This window comes from Colletotrichum scovillei (assembly GCF_011075155.1).
Source record: "Colletotrichum scovillei strain TJNH1 chromosome Unknown Contig00003, whole genome shotgun sequence".
NCBI lineage: Eukaryota > Fungi > Ascomycota > Sordariomycetes > Glomerellales > Glomerellaceae > Colletotrichum > Colletotrichum scovillei.
Window position 1 is genome coordinate 4,577,609 of NW_023336261.1, and position 19,731 is coordinate 4,597,339.

General features: G+C 51.5%; 7 protein-coding genes across 7 annotated transcripts; 3 read left to right on the forward strand and 4 right to left on the reverse strand.

The window, feature by feature from the left end:
- Positions 1-1,277: 1,277 nt before the first annotated feature.
- HER10_EVM0000390 (uncharacterized protein) lies at positions 1,278-3,117 on the forward strand. The gene is made up of 2 exons (XM_035470175.1): positions 1,278-1,617; positions 1,678-3,117. Exons 1-2 carry the CDS (start codon positions 1,506-1,508, stop codon positions 2,763-2,765), a joined length of 1,200 nt encoding a protein of 399 aa, XP_035335558.1. The 5' UTR covers positions 1,278-1,505; the 3' UTR covers positions 2,766-3,117.
- Positions 3,118-8,408: 5,291 nt separating this feature from the next.
- Positions 8,409-8,918, reverse strand: HER10_EVM0009224 (cupin domain-containing protein; the record flags this gene model as incomplete). Its single annotated transcript, XM_035478717.1, has 1 exon — positions 8,409-8,918. One exon carries the CDS (start codon positions 8,916-8,918, stop codon positions 8,409-8,411), a length of 510 nt encoding a protein of 169 aa, XP_035336369.1.
- Positions 8,919-9,555: 637 nt separating this feature from the next.
- On the reverse strand, positions 9,556-10,778 carry HER10_EVM0008770 (3-oxoacyl-(acyl-carrier-protein) reductase; the record flags this gene model as incomplete). The annotated part of the gene is made up of 5 exons (XM_035478279.1): positions 9,556-9,928; positions 9,990-10,234; positions 10,308-10,465; positions 10,534-10,648; positions 10,737-10,778. The coding sequence occupies 5 exons, from the start codon at positions 10,776-10,778 to the stop codon at positions 9,556-9,558; spliced, it is 933 nt and encodes a 310-aa protein (XP_035336326.1).
- A 481-nt stretch (positions 10,779-11,259) lies between these two features.
- HER10_EVM0009584 (uncharacterized protein) lies at positions 11,260-12,218 on the forward strand (the record flags this gene model as incomplete). The annotated part of the gene is made up of 3 exons (XM_035479069.1): positions 11,260-11,314; positions 11,383-11,594; positions 11,664-12,218. The coding sequence occupies 3 exons, from the start codon at positions 11,260-11,262 to the stop codon at positions 12,216-12,218; spliced, it is 822 nt and encodes a 273-aa protein (XP_035336407.1).
- Positions 12,219-13,060: 842 nt separating this feature from the next.
- On the reverse strand, positions 13,061-13,688 carry HER10_EVM0000047 (fumarylacetoacetate hydrolase domain-containing protein 2A; the record flags this gene model as incomplete). The annotated part of the gene is made up of 2 exons (XM_035469844.1): positions 13,061-13,417; positions 13,494-13,688. The coding sequence occupies 2 exons, from the start codon at positions 13,686-13,688 to the stop codon at positions 13,061-13,063; spliced, it is 552 nt and encodes a 183-aa protein (XP_035335540.1).
- A 527-nt stretch (positions 13,689-14,215) lies between these two features.
- Positions 14,216-16,036, reverse strand: HER10_EVM0003429 (uncharacterized protein; the record flags this gene model as incomplete). Its single annotated transcript, XM_035473104.1, has 1 exon — positions 14,216-16,036. The coding sequence occupies one exon, from the start codon at positions 16,034-16,036 to the stop codon at positions 14,216-14,218; it is 1,821 nt and encodes a 606-aa protein (XP_035335835.1).
- Positions 16,037-17,673: 1,637 nt separating this feature from the next.
- Positions 17,674-19,679, forward strand: HER10_EVM0001294 (cytochrome P450 2D18; the record flags this gene model as incomplete). Its single annotated transcript, XM_035471049.1, has 5 exons — positions 17,674-17,828; positions 17,908-18,192; positions 18,265-18,400; positions 18,564-19,040; positions 19,188-19,679. 5 exons carry the CDS (start codon positions 17,674-17,676, stop codon positions 19,677-19,679), a joined length of 1,545 nt encoding a protein of 514 aa, XP_035335640.1.
- Between the last annotated feature and the right edge of the window lie 52 nt (positions 19,680-19,731).

A 19,731-nucleotide genomic window follows, 5' to 3' on the forward strand; every position in this document is an offset into this window, starting at 1 on the left:
CGATCGTCGTCGTAGGGTTGCGAGCTCACGGTTGTTCGACTCCCAACGCTTACTCGCAGAGTTGCAGCACAGCAAATCCGAGCACCAGTCATTTCTTGTCTCAGATTGATCTTGACCCGCGTTCTAAAGAAGATTCTCTCGTGCCTTGAGGAAACATGCCAATCGTATGGCAGCCCTGCGCAACGGCCCAACGATGACGACAGGCGAGAGCATGAAGCAGTACTCGGCAACGGAGCCTAGGGCAGGCGTGTATGTGTGTGTGTGAGACTGTGAGTCTGCGTCTGGGCAGCGGGCTTCTCCGTTGTCGATGCGAGTTTTGAGTGGTGCAACCGGACCAAAGACAACGAGGTTCGCGAGCCGGGCCACGATCAAGAGTCGACGTATTCGGGTTTCGAAAGCTTGTGCGAGAGAATGACAAGGACGAGACACCTGGACTGTCGCGTGGAATTCGGTCGGCTTCTTCACCGGTTGCTTGCACTACTCGTGCCAGCGAGACAAACTGCCACCGGCCAGCTGGCCTTTATATCCTATTTTCAGAACCGTAGGAAGGTCGTCTAGCCAGCCACGGTTTCCTTCGTCATCGTGGTCCTTGCAGAACGGGAGGCATGCGGTGAGCCGCATCTGTGTCTGAATTCGACGGGAGGGAACAAAAGTGCAAGACGCATCTACGATACGGACCAGCCACACCAGTTGACTGGCCACCCACCTGTATGCAGGGCGGCCCAGAGGCACACGGGACGGACAAGCAAGATGAAAAGCTTTCGATTGGTAAGAATGGACTCGAAAGCAGGGCAGACACTCAATGTGGCCTACGAGTGGTGGTCTCTTAGGTATGTATCGGGCTCGAGTGAAGCCTGTTCTCATTCCGTTAGATGATTCAAACCCTCCTCCTTCCAGCGAGTGGCTTTGCCGCTTCCAATACTACAGCCCGAAAGAAGATTGTATCGGAACGTTTCTTTTTCCATTTGCACTACAACCTCCCCATTTCCGGTAACCACATGTTCCCTGTTGGCAGGCATACACTCACACACGCATGAGCAAGTCACCCCGAAGATCAGATTGCGAATCGCCCTTAGACATGGGCACATGGGGAAGCACAGCAGCTGAAGCTCCCTGTCTCCGTCGCTCGGTCTTGGATCTACATGCTTCTTTCATTCCTTGCTTCTCGGGCTGCTCGGTACATCCCAAATCCATAGTGGCTTTCAACTCGCTCCATATCAAGACCCCAACAATATCGCCTTACTTTTTTTTCCCTTTTCCGTCAGAACGTGCCGCCGAGAGCATACCTCATGGGCTACCCAACCACTCAAGCACCACAACGGTGTGCCCGAAATGCACCATTCTCTTACTGCAGGGTCCTCCTGCATGCCACAAATTTGAGTTGTTCATGGGACGATGACCCGGAGATGTAGCCTTCATGTATAAGAGGTGTCCTTGGCCTTTCGTCTTCGCCCTTTCTTCTTCATCAACCTTGATTCTTAGGCCTCTTCTCGTTTTCTTCGCACATGCTCGTTCTACTGAACCATATTTCCAAATCCACAACATTGCCAACACGTTCTGCATCTACGACAATGGCTCCTAACCCGTTGTGTCTCGTCTGGCGCGAGCAGATTATAGGTAGGGATCTATGCATCCTCTCATGAAAGGTAGAGCACATGGGAACTAACACACTCGCAGATAATCTTCGTCTGATATCAGGGCGCAGTGCTGTCATTGACATTTACACCTCTCGCCAGCCTAACAAGTCATACACCATCTACGCCGTCAAGGTTCACCGGGGCAAACGCCAGGAGATTCTCTCAGCAACGGGCCGCGACCTGGAAGATGCCTTTGAGAACCTCCACTCCAAGTCCTCTCAGGAGGTATACCAATTCATCGAAGCCAACGGTTTCGCGTTCCCCCGAGGCGTGAGATCAGAAGACTCTGAAAGCTCCGGCAGTGAAGCCTCGACCATTGACGCCTCCGATGTGCTCTCTCTGTCTGCCGGCTCTGACAGCGACAACGACGACATCATGTCCAGGAGGGGTAAGAAGACAAAGTCCTCCCGGCGCAAGAGCAAGCGCAAATCCCGCAAGCACACCAAGGACGACTCTTCTTCTTCCTCCTCTGAAGAAGACGTCGACTCGGAACCAGAACAAACCACGCGTATGCGCCGCCCGGCCCCTGGACAACGCCCGTCGTACATCCCCGCGCCCCCCATGGCCGCGATATCGCAACCTCCCCCTTCCCCTCCAGGCTGGACTGGCCACCGTCCACGCACCTTCCCCCGCGCACCAGACGGTGTACCACCGCCGCCCCCACGGGGGAGCTTCCCCCCTGGAATGCGACTCCCATCACCACCTCAAGGTATGGTTCCCGCGGCGATGACCGCCGCCGTGGTTCCGGCAATCCCCACTGCCCCCTCGAAGCCCGTCCGCCTCATCATCAACTGGAGGGGCCACGGCGAGAAGAAGATTGTCGAGAACTGCCAGCCGAGTCACCGGGCCCTGCAGAGGACGGCGCTCGCACACGTGCGGTCCCAGTGGCAGACGTTTGACAACGCGCTCGCCCAGGAGATGACGCCGGGCAGGCTTTGGGGGCTGGGTGCCAAGGTTCGCAAGGTGGCGCTGGGCAAGGACATGTACTCCATCTCGGCGGCCGGCGGGGACGACCTGGGCATGTACTTCAAGGCGGAGGATATTCCCATGTTTGAGGTCGAGGTCGACCACGACGGCAGTATCATGCCGCCACCGCCGCCGCCTCAGCATCACCACGGTCAGCGCTGAGTTCTTGATGGACGAATTCGGTGTGCTATGGAGGAATCTCTGCATTCATCTTTTGAATTGGCTTCGGATTGGTTAAGAGGCGTGGTGTTCCATGTAAGCATACGTGCGTTTATCCCGGCAGGTTTCGATTTCGGTCACCACATCTGCATGAGTTTCGGGGGAGTCATCAGAATTGCATTTCGGATTTTGGTTACAGGGTAGAAAGCAGGCTCGCTCAGAGGAATATGTCTCCCCTTTTTGTCTTGTTTTATTTTTTCCAGCTTTTACTTGGTTATTTTGCTTCTTTGGAAAGGGGGGGTTAGGTCTAGATATCGTGTTATGGCTTGGGAGGAGGAGCAAAATCATTCTTGGGGTTTCTGTTGTTGGTGTGTTACACAAGGTTGATATCAAACGAGCGTAAAAGTATTTTGCAGACGACGTTCCCTTCTGTTCCTTAATCGTATTGATCTTACTAAACTGGTTCACCAAATATCATCATTACAACAACGTGAGGCATTTATCAATGCATTCATTATGTTAGCAGATTCAACATTCTTACCGTTACTCTTACCTTAACCTCTGATATCCAGCCCACGCGCCACACTTCGTCGTCAGGGGTGTCAGAAAGCATTTCTCCAACAACGTGAGGCATTTATCAATGCATTCATTATGTTAGCAGATTCAACATTCTTACCGTTACTCTTACCTTAACCTCTGATATCCAGCCCACGCGCCACACTTCGTCGTCAGGGGTGTCAGAAAGCATTTCTCATCACACCATCTAAGGCGGCATTGAAATGGTCCATGTACCCGGGGGCCCACGCGGGGGTTCGGAGCCGGGATTCCAGTACAGGGAGGGGTGGCATTTAGGAAAGAAAAGGGTTTAGGTTACGGCGTTGCGACCCGGGACTTGAGAAGGGGATGGTTCCGATTTGAGTGGGGGCGAGGGATATGCACCGTCGTCAGCCTCACGAGCAGGGGGTGATGGGTGGTGGATGGTGGGTGGTCATCCCACGCAGCTGAGCGGCAGACGCTTTATAATGAGGCGGTCATTAATGAGGGATAGATTTTCGATAGTTCCCGGGAGTCGGGTTGGGGAGGGAAGCAGGATTTCGGTTTCTGGGTTGAGGACTGCCGAATTACGCGTGTGATTGGGTTGTTGGTGGGGTTGCTAAGGGCTCATTGGCGATGTGGGTTGAGGTGCTGCTTTTTCTTCGGTGAGATATGTTTTCCAAGGCAAGATGGCCGGGTTGGTAGAGGAAGGATGAGAGAGATAATGGGGGTCTGTGTGACTATGTGATGAGATGCAGAGGTTTTCGTGAGGATGAGAGCATGGTATGATGGATGCTTCTATCTACTAAGCAAATGAGAAAGCTCGTATGGTGTCTCTTGAATGCCATCACGAAATATGACGGGCGTGATCAGCCCAGATCAAGCGCTCTGCCACTACTCTCTCAATTGGTCCACATTCTACATGATAGGCTACAGAGAAAAATCCGCTGGAAGGTTTGCCAGTCATCGCAACAGATGTGAGAAGCTGCTCTTACTGGTGAGAGTGAGACTCTTCTCTAGCAGTTAGACTATGAGTGTGACCTGGAGTACATCGCCCTTAGACCTAGATTCGACCTCTCCGATGAGCGAACATTGGCGAAACGGGAGTGACGTTTGCGAGTGGAATTTTCCATCCGAGATGCGAAGCGACGTAGCGTGTAGTCAGGAAAGTCGTTGAGTATGAGCTCAGGCATGTAGAGCGTCGAGTACGGCTTCTCACAAAGCGCGTCCTCAATGAAGTTTCGCAGCATGCGTGAGAAGAAAAGTTGTATCAAGTGGCTTCGAGATCGTTCCTCGAGCGTTCCTCAATATCAAGGGAGTCTGTCTTCGAGTTCGCCCAGGCCATCGGTGAAGCAGGTCATGCTGCATGGCCCGTCGATGTGAAACCTGCCGGGAGCCTGAGAAAGCTCTCCATCGTATATCGCATACGTCTGAGTCTACGAAGGGACGGATTAAGCTCGTGATTCGGCTCAATAAGCAATGCTGTTAAGTCTCGTGGCATGTTCGTCTGGCTAGGTAAGTATCCACGGAGCTCTACCAAGCTCCACGAGCAAAATAGAGCGACACTGCCCATCTCATTGTTCTTGAATGATGCACTTTATCACCGTCTCTGATTCATGCACGAACAGCTCCACAACGTGATTTACTCAGAGAGGCCGCTACTGGTAGCCATGAGGGGATATCTTGCGATGATGTTATCGGCTGCCACGGGTGTCTCCTTGCCCTTGACAGTTGTCCTATTGAAGTTTTTGAATTGCTGAATCAACGCGCTTCAGTGGAATAAACTACTGCTCATGGGGCCAAACTCTGACGGGTCCATGAAAGGGCTTCTTGTGACTAGTCTCTTGATGATCGGGAAAACGGTGGAGATTGTTCGGATTCTGAACAGGATTCCCCTCGCCTTTCAGCATGATGCTCCATCTAGCGAAGCTTGCCGAGGGCTGTGAACATTAGCTAAGATACTTCCCTATGATTCTTCAGTAGTTATCCGTCAGTTGAATAGGATGTTGCTGAAAAGAGATGGTCATCCGCGTCGTTCAGCAAAGACGGTTACTGTTCCACAACGATGAAGTCCTTTGACACGAAGCAGAGGTTTACCGCAATAACCATATTCAATACCACGCGGTGTATGCCCGCACTTTGTATTCATGGTACCGTTTGAGATGACGAGTCTTCAAAATGGGGTATGGGGAAAGTCGTGAGTATAGAAAGCTATGGCAAAGCTGCCTGTCCAGCCAGTATTGACACCCCAAGGCAGCTTCCAGTCTCAAACTCCCTGATTGCACCCAATTTTCACTCGACCCACCACGGCTTTAACAACAAATCGTTCCGCTACAATGTCTGGCAAAGGCGAAGATTTCATAGTTGAAGCAGAAGACGCGTGGCCTGGAAAAGGACCTGATGAACGTTTGCTAGGCACCTATCGGTACAATGGAGACCGCCAACAACCCTACCATGTCATCATCTCGGCGCACCCCGACTTCTCCAATAATTCGGGTTTACGTTTTGAATACCACGAGCCAAAATTGATTCGGAAAGCCAACATGCTTCCATGTGAAGGCGCCCCCTTCGCTTACCGCCGAACCGATCTTGGTAAGAAGAAGCAAAAGTGGGACGAAGTCGGTTGGCCAGACAAGGTTTGCCCAGCCAAATTTCGCCCAGACATGAGAATTGTCCGTTTCGAAATCAAGGTCTTAGATGACCCAGAGCACCCGACGAACAAGGACAAACAATACGTGGAAACGACAATGACTTATATTTCTCCCAATTGCGCCAAAGGTTGGGAAAATGCGCACGTGCTAAAGAAGGATGCGGATCCATGTAAAATCGTTGATAAGGCATTGAAGCAAGGCAGTGCAGATACGAAAAGCTAGAACACCGTTGCGAAGGACCACGGCTTCTCTAGGCTCACTCGGTTCGTTTGGGCATACCCTGAGAATCTATACCATTTCAGCAGTACCTAAGGTACTCTGCTATCGCATTCTTTACACTTTCAAATCGAATCACATTGTCAGAAGGGGAGAACGAAGCCTTTACCTCGTGGGTTCGCTGCCACTGTGTGTTGTTTGTCATATGCTAGTACTTTGCTGTCTGACTTTGTTAATTTTGGCATTGCCTGTTCCACCATGAAGAGCCTCTGAAATTTGCTGTAATGAGATATTTGCAATCGTGATGATCCACGGCCCAAGTCCGAGCAGCGGCTGGGCCCCCTCAGCAGTGGTAAAGAGTGAATATGTGTGGTCCATACAGTCAGGTATCATTGCCTCCCTCATCCACCACTATTTACCATTCAATCCCACTCATTGGAGAGACTATAACCTCAAGCTTGAATAACATCCCCGGCAGCCTGTGCTCATAACCAGTCCGTGGTAGTAGATGAGGTAGCGTGATTACGCGTTCAATATTGAGGGAGCTCTGGGACACACCGGGTATCGCAAATAGCCGTCACTTGCAGTCAAAGGGAGAAAACATCTTCTGGTAAGGCGATTGATTCTCGGGAGTATCTCTTTACCGCTGACGATTTCCCTTCCTTGACTTTGGATTGCTGAACCTACTTGCATCAGTAGGATACTTCAAGTAGGGCCAACCTTTGGTATTCTCATGGTAGAACTTCTCGCGAATGAACTCCCAAGCTTCTCAATTGTGGGGGAAACAGCAAAATATGTTCGGTGTTCTCAACGAAAGTATTGTTGCTCTGTCTGGTGCCTCGCCAGATGATTCTTAACGACCTTACTTATCTACCTTACTGTAGGCAAGTAGAAAAATCCAGCTTTCTACCCGCCACGCCATCCTAATCTCTGCTTGTTGAACATCATCATTGATCATCATCACAATCTTGATCAATTTTCTTGAAAAAGAGTTGACGGTGGTCATCTTTTGCGATTGGTAAAGGCGGTGTTGTCCTGCAATCATGGAATCCTTTCAACGCAAGGTAGTCGCCGCCCCTTGGAGCTTACCGCCCATGGCAAACACCCTTTCTTCCTATTCCCATGTTCCATATTGTTTGCCATCAAAAAGAACAAGTTCGTTAGGTATAAAGGAAGGTATAGGTATGAATACCATGGAAAAGCCGCATATCCAGTCAGTCCTGGCCACTTCACCCCAAAGATCACAAACCACTTTTGTCCTTATTTCCACATTTCGAGATTCCCAATCGACGGCTCATATCTGCTCGCTTCGCTTTGCCTTCGTCACAATGTCGGGTGCTACAAGAGTGCCGAGTCTACCATCTCTCTCGGAATACATTGGCCGCTATAGATCAGCGGAGTTCTCGAGTAACACACTTAAAATCGAGGAAGGCGGCAGTGGCTCAGACATCCTTCTTATGTACCACGACTGGTTGGATGTAAATACGGGGGAGAAAACCAGCCGAGTATGCATCCTCGCTCACGAATTCTGGAACGTGTTTCGCCGAGGTCATTTTATCAATGACAAAGATAAGCCTTCAGGCATGCACGAGATTCAATGGCAGGACCCTCATTGTCAAGTCCTTTTCGAAGTAGAGTTTTACAAAATTACTGTGCAAAATGTTCCGACTACACGTCCTAGACAGAAAGTCACTTTCTTTTTAGAAGATGAACCTGGCGACTTCATCGTGGTCAAATACTTCAAACAGGAAGTGGACGAAAATGGACATTTGAGCAAGAATATGGCGGGGCACGTTAATGGCTGATGAGGTCATTTTTTGGCTACAAGTTGATGCCTGGTATGTGCTCTTCTGATTCAGATGGTACATCATGGCTTTTCGAGACTCGACAGCTACTCGGATGTATCAAACAGTTCTAATAGTTTTTGTTCTTACAAGGACACTCTGGGGTACCCAGGCAGTTGAACACTTTAAGTTTCTCTCTCGACTTTCCATTATCAACAAGTAATAGACGACTTGGGAAAAGTGCCGTGCGCGTGTATTGGAGAGCACGCTGTGAATCGTGTGTGAATGGTGATCTGCCCAACACAACTGACTGCTAACCTCCCCAACATCCCATGAAGTCAGGCAGCCTTCCACATGCGTGGCCATACACCTTAAAGACTAATCGCGCTGGGCACAGAACGGTCCTCCGCGATTAATCTTAAGAGAAGTCTTGATTCTTCCCATCATCAACCATCAAAGGATCAATCCCATTCATTGGAGAGACTCTCCCCTCCAGCGTGAACAACATCCCCAGCAGCCTGCACAAAGACAATCCACTTCGCTACCCCGCCGTCCGGCGTGACATTCACCCACTTATGCTTCGTCCCCCTTTGCGTGACCGAGTCGCCGGCCCTCACGACCCGCTTCTCCCCGGAGTCGAGGTGCAGCTCCACAACGCCTTCTAGCATATACACCACGTCAAGCGTCATGGTCCTGTGCATCGGCCACTCCTCGCCAGGGTTGAGGACCGTGACGAGCGCCGAGGCGCCCTTGTCTGGCGTGATGACGCGCGAGCTCAAGAACAGGGACTGCGTGCGGTCGATCTTGTACTGTTCAATGTCTGCCTCGCTGGAGAGGTCGAGTGGTGTGTTGTGGGTGGAGGCGACGACTTGAATCGAGCCCGAGGGGACTTGGTGCGATTCCCGGGTCCCTGAGGCGTGGGAGAAGACGGCTTTGCCGGTTGCGTCGTGGGTTGTGATATGGTGGGACATGGTGTAAGTGAGTGAGGTGGTTGATGCACGAGACCGGACTTCTTCTTACCTGGAGTTTAAATGACTTGGAACGGCACTTATCTATATACAAATATGGCAGCGCAACGTGGGCTACATGGCATTGAAGTTGCTTCCCAAACAGTGAAAGTTGGCAAAATTGTCCCCGGAACCCCAAATTTGTCAGCTGAGATCAGTCGGGATTTGTGGTCCTTCGAGAAGACGGTCCTCAATGTCTGTGTTTGGCAGTTTTGACGCGAAGCGGGATTTGGAAACATGTCACGCTAGAAGCTCCAGCGACGATCGTTCAGCACCATGGCCCACAGGGCCGAAGCTGCGACTGCTAGAGAAAGCTTTTATTTCAGAAAGTAAGAGAGTTATATTTACTGCTGGCCCACTGCTAGAAGTTCCATAGAGGTGATGATAGAATCAAGAGGCGAATCATGACTCAGGTGGTGAAGGAATATGAATTCCCGAGGACCCGCATGTTTCCTTGATAACGTTGAAGGGAGAAGAAAACACCGCAAAGTCGTTGTGCTTGGATGGTCACAACATGGGACCTACGAAAGCTGCTCTCGTGAACTTTCAAGTTCTCAATTGCACGACCTCGTGACATGGACTAGACACAGGCTGCCGCTCCCTACGCGCATACCTTATGAGGACGGTGATCGAAGACGCACGACACATTCTGACTGAAGGCTTGAAACAAATCGAATAGCATCGAATTGTATTCAGCATGGAAGACCGTCATCAACGAATCTAACAAGCCAGATAGCCCCCATCGACATTCCAGTGTGCTGTGTTCGCTGTAAGTACATGCCAATAAGTCATAATTGGTGTTCATCTTACCTCCTGTCACGTACGATGCGTCTTCACTCAAGAGAAAGCAGATGACCTTTGCGATCTCATCAGGTTGGCCCATCCGGCGAAGCAAGGTATCCTTGGAAAGCGTGTCCGAGTCGAAGAGTCCCAATGCCTCTCCGTCTCGAAAGATCTTGGTATCGACCGGCCCGCTGATTCCAGCCTTAGGTCAGGACTCACAAAGCTCTCATAGCGCTTGAGGAGTTCACTCACGGTAGTATCGTGTTGATCCGGATACCATCCTTTGCGTATTCCCCAGCGGCTGATTCTGTCAACCCAATGACGCCGAACTTGCTGGTCGCGTACGCGGCGCTGTGCGGTAGACCTCTCCGGCCGGAGGTGCTTGACACATTGACGATTGCTCCTCCTGGTTTTGACAACAGCGGTAGTTGAGCTCGCATGCAGTTGAGAACCCCGTTGAGATTGACGCCTATGGTCCTGTCCCAGTCTTCTTGTGCCTGCGAAGCTAGGACGTCAGCGAACACCGAACGCGACAGATACGAGCCCTGGAGAGAAGGGGTCAATTCTCACGATTGTCTCAATAATTGTAGATCCCGTCCCGCCAGCAACTCCAGCAACGTTGGCGGCCCCATCGAGTCTGCCAAACTTGGCGAAAGACTCTTGGATCCAGGACTTCACCTCATGGTCTTGGCGGACGTCGACTTTGGAAGCTAGGACTTTGGCCCCAGCTTTCTCGCCTTTTCTCAATTGTCAGTAGTTGGTTCATCTTCGTGGTTCAGCTGAAGCGGTATGACACAGAGGATCCTACACTCTCTGACTGTCTCATCTAAACCCGCTGCATTCACGTCGCTGACCGCAAGAGCGGCAGCACCTCTCTGCGCTAGTATGATTGCCGTTGATCGACCTATGCCCTAGAACATTGAAAGAATTAGTAATTGTACCAGTGAAGCATGACTGAAGCAATAATTGATAACGCCGGCTCAGTTCGGGAAGCTTTACCGATGCGGCACCAGTGACGCAGAACACCTTACGCGCGAACATGACGGATCCAAATGTTGCCCAATCGGCGCCTGCACAGCGAACTACTCGAAATGAGACACAGAATGGTCATACTATCCATCTTTACTTGTTTTGGTATCGAAGAGCATCTTAAGGGTCGTTGTAGTAGCCCTTGTCCAAAGAGCACCCTGGTTGTGTTGGTCGATAATTGTGCCGTATTCAGCCTACCGTCTCACTGCGGACTGATATTCGGCCTAACTTTCGTTCGGCGGCCAAGACAGGACATCAACTACACATTGTTGCAGTTGAAATTGCATTGTAATTGAATCACTTCTGACATTTAAGTAATTTAAATGTTGTAACAACAAACATACGCCTCTTACCCCACACCGTTGCGTCTCGCAAACTAATTCTTAGAATCACCACGATTCCAATTACACGAAGACCACATCTCCTTCCGTAATACCAGCAATCCGGGACTACAAGAAATCTTTCGCTATTTCAGTGACAACCACTTGCATAAATGGCAAGACCATTGGATGGAAAGGTGGCCTTGGTCACGGGCTCCTCATCTGGCAGTGAGTCCCCGACTACCTATCCATAGCAGGGTAGCAAAGGCACATGTTGACGATCGTGACTTTTGCAGTTGGAAGAGCAATCGCCATCCAGCTTGCATCTCTCGGAGTCAAGATTGTTTCCTTTGATCTTCATGACCTGCCAAACTCCAAAGGTTACGAAGAAGACATCGACAAGACGACAGCAGATGTGATTTCCGCCGCGGGAGGCGAGGCCATCTTCTTCGCGGGTGACATCACCGACACCAAGGTCGTCGAGGATGTTTTCAAGAAGTCAAATGAGGTGAGCTACAAAACCCATCGAACCTGGAGGCCATATTCCTGTGAGGTCCCCGCTGACTCAAATTTGCAGAAATTCGGCCGCCTCGACATCCTCGTCAACTGCGCAGGGTACTGGGCCCCATTCCACCTCTTCGCAGACGAATCCGACGAACTATGGGAGAAAATGTCGGCCGTGAACACCCTCGGCACCGCAAAAATGTGCCGTCTCGCCATCCGCCAGTTCCTCCAGCAAGAACTCGACCCCGCATGGGGCAGTCGCGGACGCATCGTTAACATCTCTTCCTGCGCGGGCGTCGTCGGCTTCCCCGGAGAGGTAGCCTATTCCGCAACGAAAGCTGCGGTCAACCACATGACGAGAGCTGGTGCTTTGGACCATGCTAAGGACTACATTAACATCAACTGCGTTGCGCCAGGTGTCGTGGCGACGGGGTTGGCGAGGGGTAATCTTGAGGACGCTGGGATACACAAGTTGATGAAAAAGGCGACGCCGTGGCCTCGATTAGGGACGGCGGCGGATATTGCTGATGTTGTAGTGTTTTTATGCGGGCCGGAGTCGAAGTGGATGACGGGTCAGGTTCTTGCTGTTGATGGCGGCATGACGATTGGCGTGGCACCCGGTAGTTGAGATCCCTCGTTGGTGAACCATTGAAATAAAACTCACGTCGATTTAAACTGATATCGAGATAGCTGGTAAATAATAGCATGGGTGGGTTTCTACGATTCGATGCTTCCATTAGTGTACGCTACCAAGGATTGACTGGGGAAGTGATGTAAAAGGTGATTTTGAGAGCCCTCATCCGCTTCGCAGGCTTGAATGGACCTCGAAATGAGCCTGGGTAAGCCATAGGTGGATCACCGCGCAGTTGCTTCGCTCTATGGCAGTCACAAAGCTCGCTAGGAACATGTTGCGACCGGAAGTTCTATGAAAGTGAGATTGATCCATGTCTAAGTCTAGTCCGGCATTGTATCTGATTCTCCACGTTACATCTTTGCAATCGTTGCTTCACTCATACCGAACACGGTTGACAAGTGTGCCAATCTCAGAAATCTCAATCCTCATATCATCCCCGTCATGGAGTGTGATGGGTGGGTCTCTCATCACACCGATACCAGGACCAGTGCCCGTCATGATGATCGTGCCCTTCTCTAAAGTCGTACCCTGTGACAGAAACGAAATCATCTGCGAGATGGTAAAGATCATCTCCCTTTTCCACAAGTCAGCAATCAACTGTAACGCCTGCTCGTATCAGTGCAAGGAGTACCGAAAACCCACTTCGTGTTGGAGTCCTGGACGACCTGATCGTTGTAGATGGCTCTGATCTGTAGAGAATGGGGGTCTTTGATGGCGGATTTTGCAACCAGGACAGGCCCTATGGGACAAGATCCATCCAGACCTATGTGAAATGTCAGCATCCGAATCCTGGGCCGAGGCACTTGCCCTTCATGGATGTCCCATTCGCAGACTCTTCACAACTCACCTTTCGAAAAAGACCACTGGCTGTTCTTGAACTGCTGCTTCCGGGCGCTGACGTCGTTGCTACACGTATACCCAAGCACGTAATTCATAGCCTCTTCCTCTGGAATATCACGGCCAGACTTTGAAAGGACCAGTGAAAGCTCGGCCTCGTAGTCGCTCGACCCATCCTGAGAAATCTTGGGGATGTTGATAGTGGATGGGTGCGGGCCAGTCAAAGCTGTCCTCGGCTTGATGAAGAGGACGGGGACCTCGGGGATGGGCATATTGGCTTCCTTGGCGTGGTCGCGGTAGTTGAGTCCCATGCATCGGATGATTGGGACTTGGTCGGCGGTGACGGGTGATAGGAGCTTGAAGTCGTTGACAATCTTGTCAGTAAACATGCAAAACAAGTAATCACAGATCGTAAAATATGGCGCAACTTACGTGTTTGACGTGCAAGACATCTTTTGTGACAAGCCCATCAAATACATCTCCAACTACGACGTTGGCTTTGACCTTTTGGCCTTCCAGTGTCGCTAGTCCCACATCAGGATACTGGCTGGCGTCGATCTGGCCTAGGTGTATCTCATTGTCTTCTTCAGCGACGAAGCGCACCAAGTGTGTCCACGAAGGGCTCATCTTGTATCGTGGAATTATGGTAGGTCGTGAGCGTGAGGCTCTGGCTTGAAGCTGTGAATGGCTACGAAGACTGGCACTCGAATGAAGAAGGTTTATGGTGGGATGAATCGATTCCCGGAAATCAAAATGCGCAAAGTACACAGCCTATGTCCCATGTCACAACCTATCTCTGGTTGGTTCGTATTAGACCGGTACGTGGGATTGAGACAGATTTGCATAGAATCAGTCCGTCCGTCGCACTGCAACCCAAACTGGTTTAGCATTTGACCGGAAACACAGGGAGTTATTCCTTTCCGCTGGGTAATTCTACTGCGAAAGACTGAACGGCGCAAATAGTTGCATACTGTACTCGGTCGACCTGGAGTAGAAATACGTCAAGCCAGCCTAGCCCGGCGGCAGTCACACCCTATGAAAAGAACCTCACGCAGCCTTATCACGACTTTGAAGAAAATCAATTACAGAATTCACGCTGACTGCCATGGAGGCTAAAATCCATCCTCGATCTGACAAGGGGTATCATGCACTCATTACAGTAAGGTAGACATGAAGAAGCTCAGCTCCGGGTCACCCTCCGGGAATCCGGCAAACTCATCAGAAGCATTGAGACCCGGTATCCCTAACTCATCAGCAGTGCCCTCCACGCCATCATGCTGCCCGTCAACAAACCAGTTGCCCTGAGCAGTTGAAGTGTTACGTGGCGAGATGGGGGTGGGCACGTCTTGCCCTGGGTGTCCTGGTATCACAGACGTGAACAAGGAGTTGTGGTCTAGCTCAGACCCCATCATGAGACCAAAGTTCTGCAGTGAACTCGTTCCGTTGAATACGGAAGTATGATGTCCAGCGTGTTGATATGATGCGCAGCCTAGCATGTGAGTCGCTTCAATCGCCGCAATTTCTGCCTTTTTCTGTGCCAGCCGTTCCTCCAGCGAATCGAGATTTTGTAAGAGACTCTGTGGCGTTCCCCAAAAGTCAGTGTATTTCTGACATACCGCACGGAGTTCCTTGATCTTCATCTCTGACGCCTCGTTACACGTCGACGGTGCAAACACCTTGCGGAGGACCTGTAATGAGGCGGCGAGCCATACTGTGCTCGCCAGGAATGGGTTCGTCCATTGTATGTGTGTTTCTGAAGAGCGGCTGACGATAGAATGGATGTCGTCTGATGCCTCGAGACAGTTCCGGAGGCCTTCTGAGTTGGACAGCCTCTCCTTTTCATCCTTGGATGAGGATGTCCACCCAAATGAAGGAGGGCTGTCTGTTTCTGAGAAAATTGTGCCTAGCAAGATTTCGTTGAATGCGAAATGGTGGTAGATCATGAATCGTGCTAGCTGGATCATGAGGTAGATTGCGTGCTGTGACGCATTCGAGCGTCTCTCGGATGGCAGCTGAGTGCAATCGCTATTTGACGAGGAGCCTGTGGACTTGAAGTCTAATTGAGCTCCTTGGTATGTGAGTGATCTTGGTAGTAGCGCGACAGTCTGCTTGAGAGCTCCGATGAGAACGGGTAGCTGTTGCGCATCTTCTGCCGACTGCCTTTTGCGGAATGATCCGTGAAGATATTGTTTGAGAGGCCGAGAGTCCGCTCCCGGTGCAGGACTCAGGTCCGAAAGAACGCTGTGTAGATTGCCGCGAGCGAGAACCTGAGCATTGCGCATAATTGAGTTGAGAACAATGAACCACGCGACATCGCTGGTGTTCCCAGACTTGCTCAGCTTCTTCGCCCGTTCCAACGGAGCAGGGTCGAGCGGACAGCTCGGTTGGTACATGTTTTGAAACCACATCACGTCTGGCACCGGGAGGTGATTCTCGTTCATGCCTACGCTGTGGTCAATCGCGGTGGGCAACCTGTGCACAGTAGAGGCGAATATGTCCATCTGCCATATGGCCCACCAGCTGCGGCGCCGCTCTTCCATTGCCGACCATTGAGCCACGCCAGACGGTCCTGGCTGAGGTCTGGCCTGTGTGATACTGTCGACGAGGTGGAGGCGCTGCTCGTAAGCGATTCTGACGCAGTTGCCAAGCATTCGCCATGCGCGACCGCGGACGCCTCTTGTGAGCTCATAGAAGGTGCACAATATGAGAGCCTGGAGGATGCAGAGTGGCGGGGGCTTGTCGTCGTATTCTTCGATCGCCTCGTTGACGAAACCCATTGCCGATTTGTGTAGTTGCTCGTGACTCGGCCCGTTATAGGCTTCCAACGTTGGCGAAGACTCTGCGCCGGGAGCTGTAGCGAAACGAGCCGAGAAGGAGAACATTGACGCCAACAGCGCCTTGAGGTGAAGTGCATTCTTGATTCCCTGGACTTTCTCTCCGAATGAGGGTTGGTGGAAGAGAGAGAATGCAGTCATGTTGTCGAAATAGGCGTCGGTCCTGAAGCAGGTGTTAGTGACCAGGCGAAGCCGCCTGTTTCGATTAGTGAAAGCTTGGTCCTCTCACAATGTTTGCAATGATGCGATTGACAAGTCTAGCGACTCGCATACTTGCTGCAACGTATTTTGAGCTCCGGCCAGCTGCAAGAAGAAGCCGCGACGGTTCGGCGAGGGGACACTCGAAGGGGGCGTCAAGTTTACGTCGTGGGATGGATGGACAAGGGCGGACAAGCTGATGGCGCGAACGAAGCGCGTATCGGAAATGTATGAAGAGTCCGAGTGAAGACTGGCCAAGTCATCGTGGTCTGTAAGCCCCGTAGAAAGGAAGTCAAGGAGTTGTGGTTCAACAGCGGGCAGTGATCTCGAGCAGACTTCCGGTCTCACGGAGGGGGCGTCGTCCTCCGCCTCGACATGCTGTTCTTCGTCAACATGAGCGAGATTGCTGCTTAATCGCCGCCGCTTACGATGTCGTGAGCCTTTGTAATTCGCTGTCAGCCGGCTCAGACATGGAGCTCAATTTACAGTGCTAGTGCGGTACCTGTCTTTGGACCTGGTTTAAGTCGCGTTGATGGATAATCGCACGCTTGGGAATTCCTCTCGCAGAGTGTACAGCTTGGCAAAAGACGATCACTGGTATTGTTAGACCACACGGATACATGCAGGTGAGCGCTGGAAGAGAGTCAAAGCTAAAGTACGAAATGACCCACCATTTTGCTTTCCTCCTGAGTTCCCAATCAGGGAAGTGTCAGTTAACTGTGGTGCTGTGAACATGGGCAGCGAGACGGACGATCTCTCTCACCTCTTGCATGATTTGCAAGCAAGATCTGATATCTCGCCCTCTTGCGTGACGCCCTCCTGAGTACGGCTCGGAGATGGCACTTCCGTGTCTCTATCACCATCAGATACCATGGTCAAGTAGGTCAATGACGGCCAAGCAATTGTGTAGGAAGTCAAGATCGTGTGCATTCAACCAGCCTGGAAGGGGGTCGCAGGGGACGCGATCTTGTTTGGTGCTTTTGCGGCACCTATGGTGGGTCAGCCAGTTTCACAAAGCCCCCCAATAAGTGCTGCAAAATGACGTGGAAAGCTCCGCTGCGACTCATACCGGCTGGGGCCGCGGCTGGACCGGGTTGCGGGGAACAAGACCCCATAGTTGTCCGGATCCTGGCCCCAAAGCCAAGCTCGTTCTGGCATCTGGCATCTTGCAAATCCGGGGAAAGCTGCTAGACATTGGGGGGGCAGCTCAACGGCCAAGGGCCAAGGGCCATTCCTAATCTCACGCTATAACGATTAAGAATATGGCAAGACATGTTGGTTGGTAGATGGAAAACGCGGGGTTCCCGTAGGAGCCGGTTCCCCGCCCCCGGACTGATTCTCTCACAGTATGTACCCCGCCGGACAAATTTCGTTCAGGAACGCCATGCCTTTGACAGATGGAGATTCGTCCGGGTCCAATCAGTGTAAGAGCATTGCTAACGAGGATGTAGATGTCAACTTCACGACTGTTGGTTAGCACCAGAGAAGCAGGGTGGTATGGATGGGCGTGTACAAAAGCAATGCAGGCTACTCGTTCATATGATGAAGTTGCTCAGTAGATATCTTGGAAATCGATTGCGATGTGGCAATTTGCAGTTATAACCCTCATTCTTGGCGTCTTGCTCCATAAGACTTTGCAGATAGGACAACGAGATCCGCGGATGCCACCTGGACCACCTACACTGCCAGTCCTCGGAAATTCTCATCAGATCCCCGTAACAGGGCTCTACAAGCAGTAAGTAAACATGCATCCTTGTTCAGTCAAATGTTATCACTTCATGGGACGTGTAAGCTGAACATATTCAACGTTCTAGATTGCGAGAATGGGCACTTCAATACGGATCCATCTTCTCCTTGAAAGTTGGACCATCCTCAATCATTGTCCTGTGTGACCGTGAGGCCATTCACAAGCTTCTCGTAGAGAAAGGCAGCGTTTACTCCGATCGACCTCCTAGTTATGTGGGGAGATTACTCACACACGGTGACCACCTCGCTCTCGAGCAGATGGACACCACATGGCGGTCTAAACGCAAGGTGATTTCGCACAACTTTTCTCCCAAGAGGCTTGACGAGCAACACTTTCGAGTTCAAGAGGCAGAGTAAGCTACCAACAGATATGAGACTCTCTTTTCTGAGTTGTCTTTCCACGGTTGCTGACATGTTTGGGAAAGGGCCACGGTCTTAATGACTCGCCTTCTAGACAAACCTGAGGGGTTCTTCAATGAGATCCGAAGATACACTGCTTCAGTGGTAACGTCCATCACATACGGATTTAGAGCACCCGATATGAACTCTTTCTGGGGACATGTAAGCTATTTCAATTAATGCAATGACGCTTAGTTTTGCCCCCTTTCGCTGTGAACCCGAGCTGATATCCAGATATAGGGAGTCTACGATGTAATGGCAAAGGTGAGGCCAAGTTTGCGTGGCACACAGGCAGGCCTCAGTATACTAATGTGAACCACTACAGTGGACAGCATCAATGGAGCCCGGAGCCGCCCCTCCAGTCGATGTCTTTACCTTCTTGCGATACATCCCCTCCTCAATGGCCTTCTGGAAACGCCGCGCACTCGGCGCCGGTAAGACAATGGATGCTACTTGGTCCAAAGCGCGTCGACTCGTCGAAGAGCGTCGCACGCGCGGAGAGAGACGGAACTGCATCATTGACGGCCTTCTTGACGAGTACGAAGAGAAGGGTTGGCCCGAACAGATAAGCCAGCATGCCTTTACCAACCTCATGGGGGAAATTATCGAGGGCGGCGCCGACACCACTGCCGCGCAACTCTTGACTCTGGTTCTCGCTTTTGCGCTGCATCCTGAGGTTCAGAGGAAAGCACAGGTTGAAATCGATGAGGCTTGTGGAAGTGGTCGGTCTCCTCGCTGGGATGACTTCTCGAAGTTACCTTATGTGAACTGCGTCGTTAAGGAGGGCATGCGCTGGCGTCCGGTGTAAGCCCTCTCCCTGCTTCGTCGTTCCGCTTAGGAGTATCCATAGAACTGACACATGCGGGAACACTTAGTGCTGTCACTGCTCTACCGCATAAAGTTCGTCAAGGTTCGTCCATGATGCCAGACAACTCCTCTCCCACCCAAGGGCAATACTAACGATAACGCACCTATAGACGATGAATACAACGGCATGCTAATCCCCAAAGACTCAACAATCTTCATACCCACCTGGGCCCTCCATCATACCGAAGAGAACTACCCCGACGCAGAGCGCTTCGACCCGGACAGGTACCTCAAGCACCCCAAGCTAGCCAACGACTACGCAGGCAGCCCCGAGTGGGAGAACAGAGACCACTACAACTACGGCGCCGGCCGTCGCATCTGTCCCGGCATCCACCTTGCGGAGCGCAACATGTGGCGCATCGCCTCCAAGCTTCTTTGGGCTTTCGAGTTTGCTGAGCCTTTGGACCCTGTCACGGGTAAAGTCGTGCCTTTGGATCCGCACGCGTATAACCCTGGAATCTTGCAGGCGCCTTTGGAATTTAATGTTCGGATTGCACCGAGGAGTCAGGCTCATGTTGAGACGATCCGGCAGGAGTTCAAGGAGGCTGAGACCTTGTTGGCTCAGTATGACTGAGCGGGCCATAAGAGACTCAAATTGGCGATAAGGCCTGGTGGTTCCGACGATG

Coding starts and splice junctions, on each gene's coding strand:
- HER10_EVM0000390 (XM_035470175.1), top strand. CDS start 1,506: ATGCTCGTTCTACTGAACCATATTTCCAAATCCACAACATTGCCAACA. Junction 1,618..1,677: donor CTGGCGCGAGCAGATTATAG/GTAGGGATCTAT, acceptor ACACACTCGCAG/ATAATCTTCGTCTGATATCA.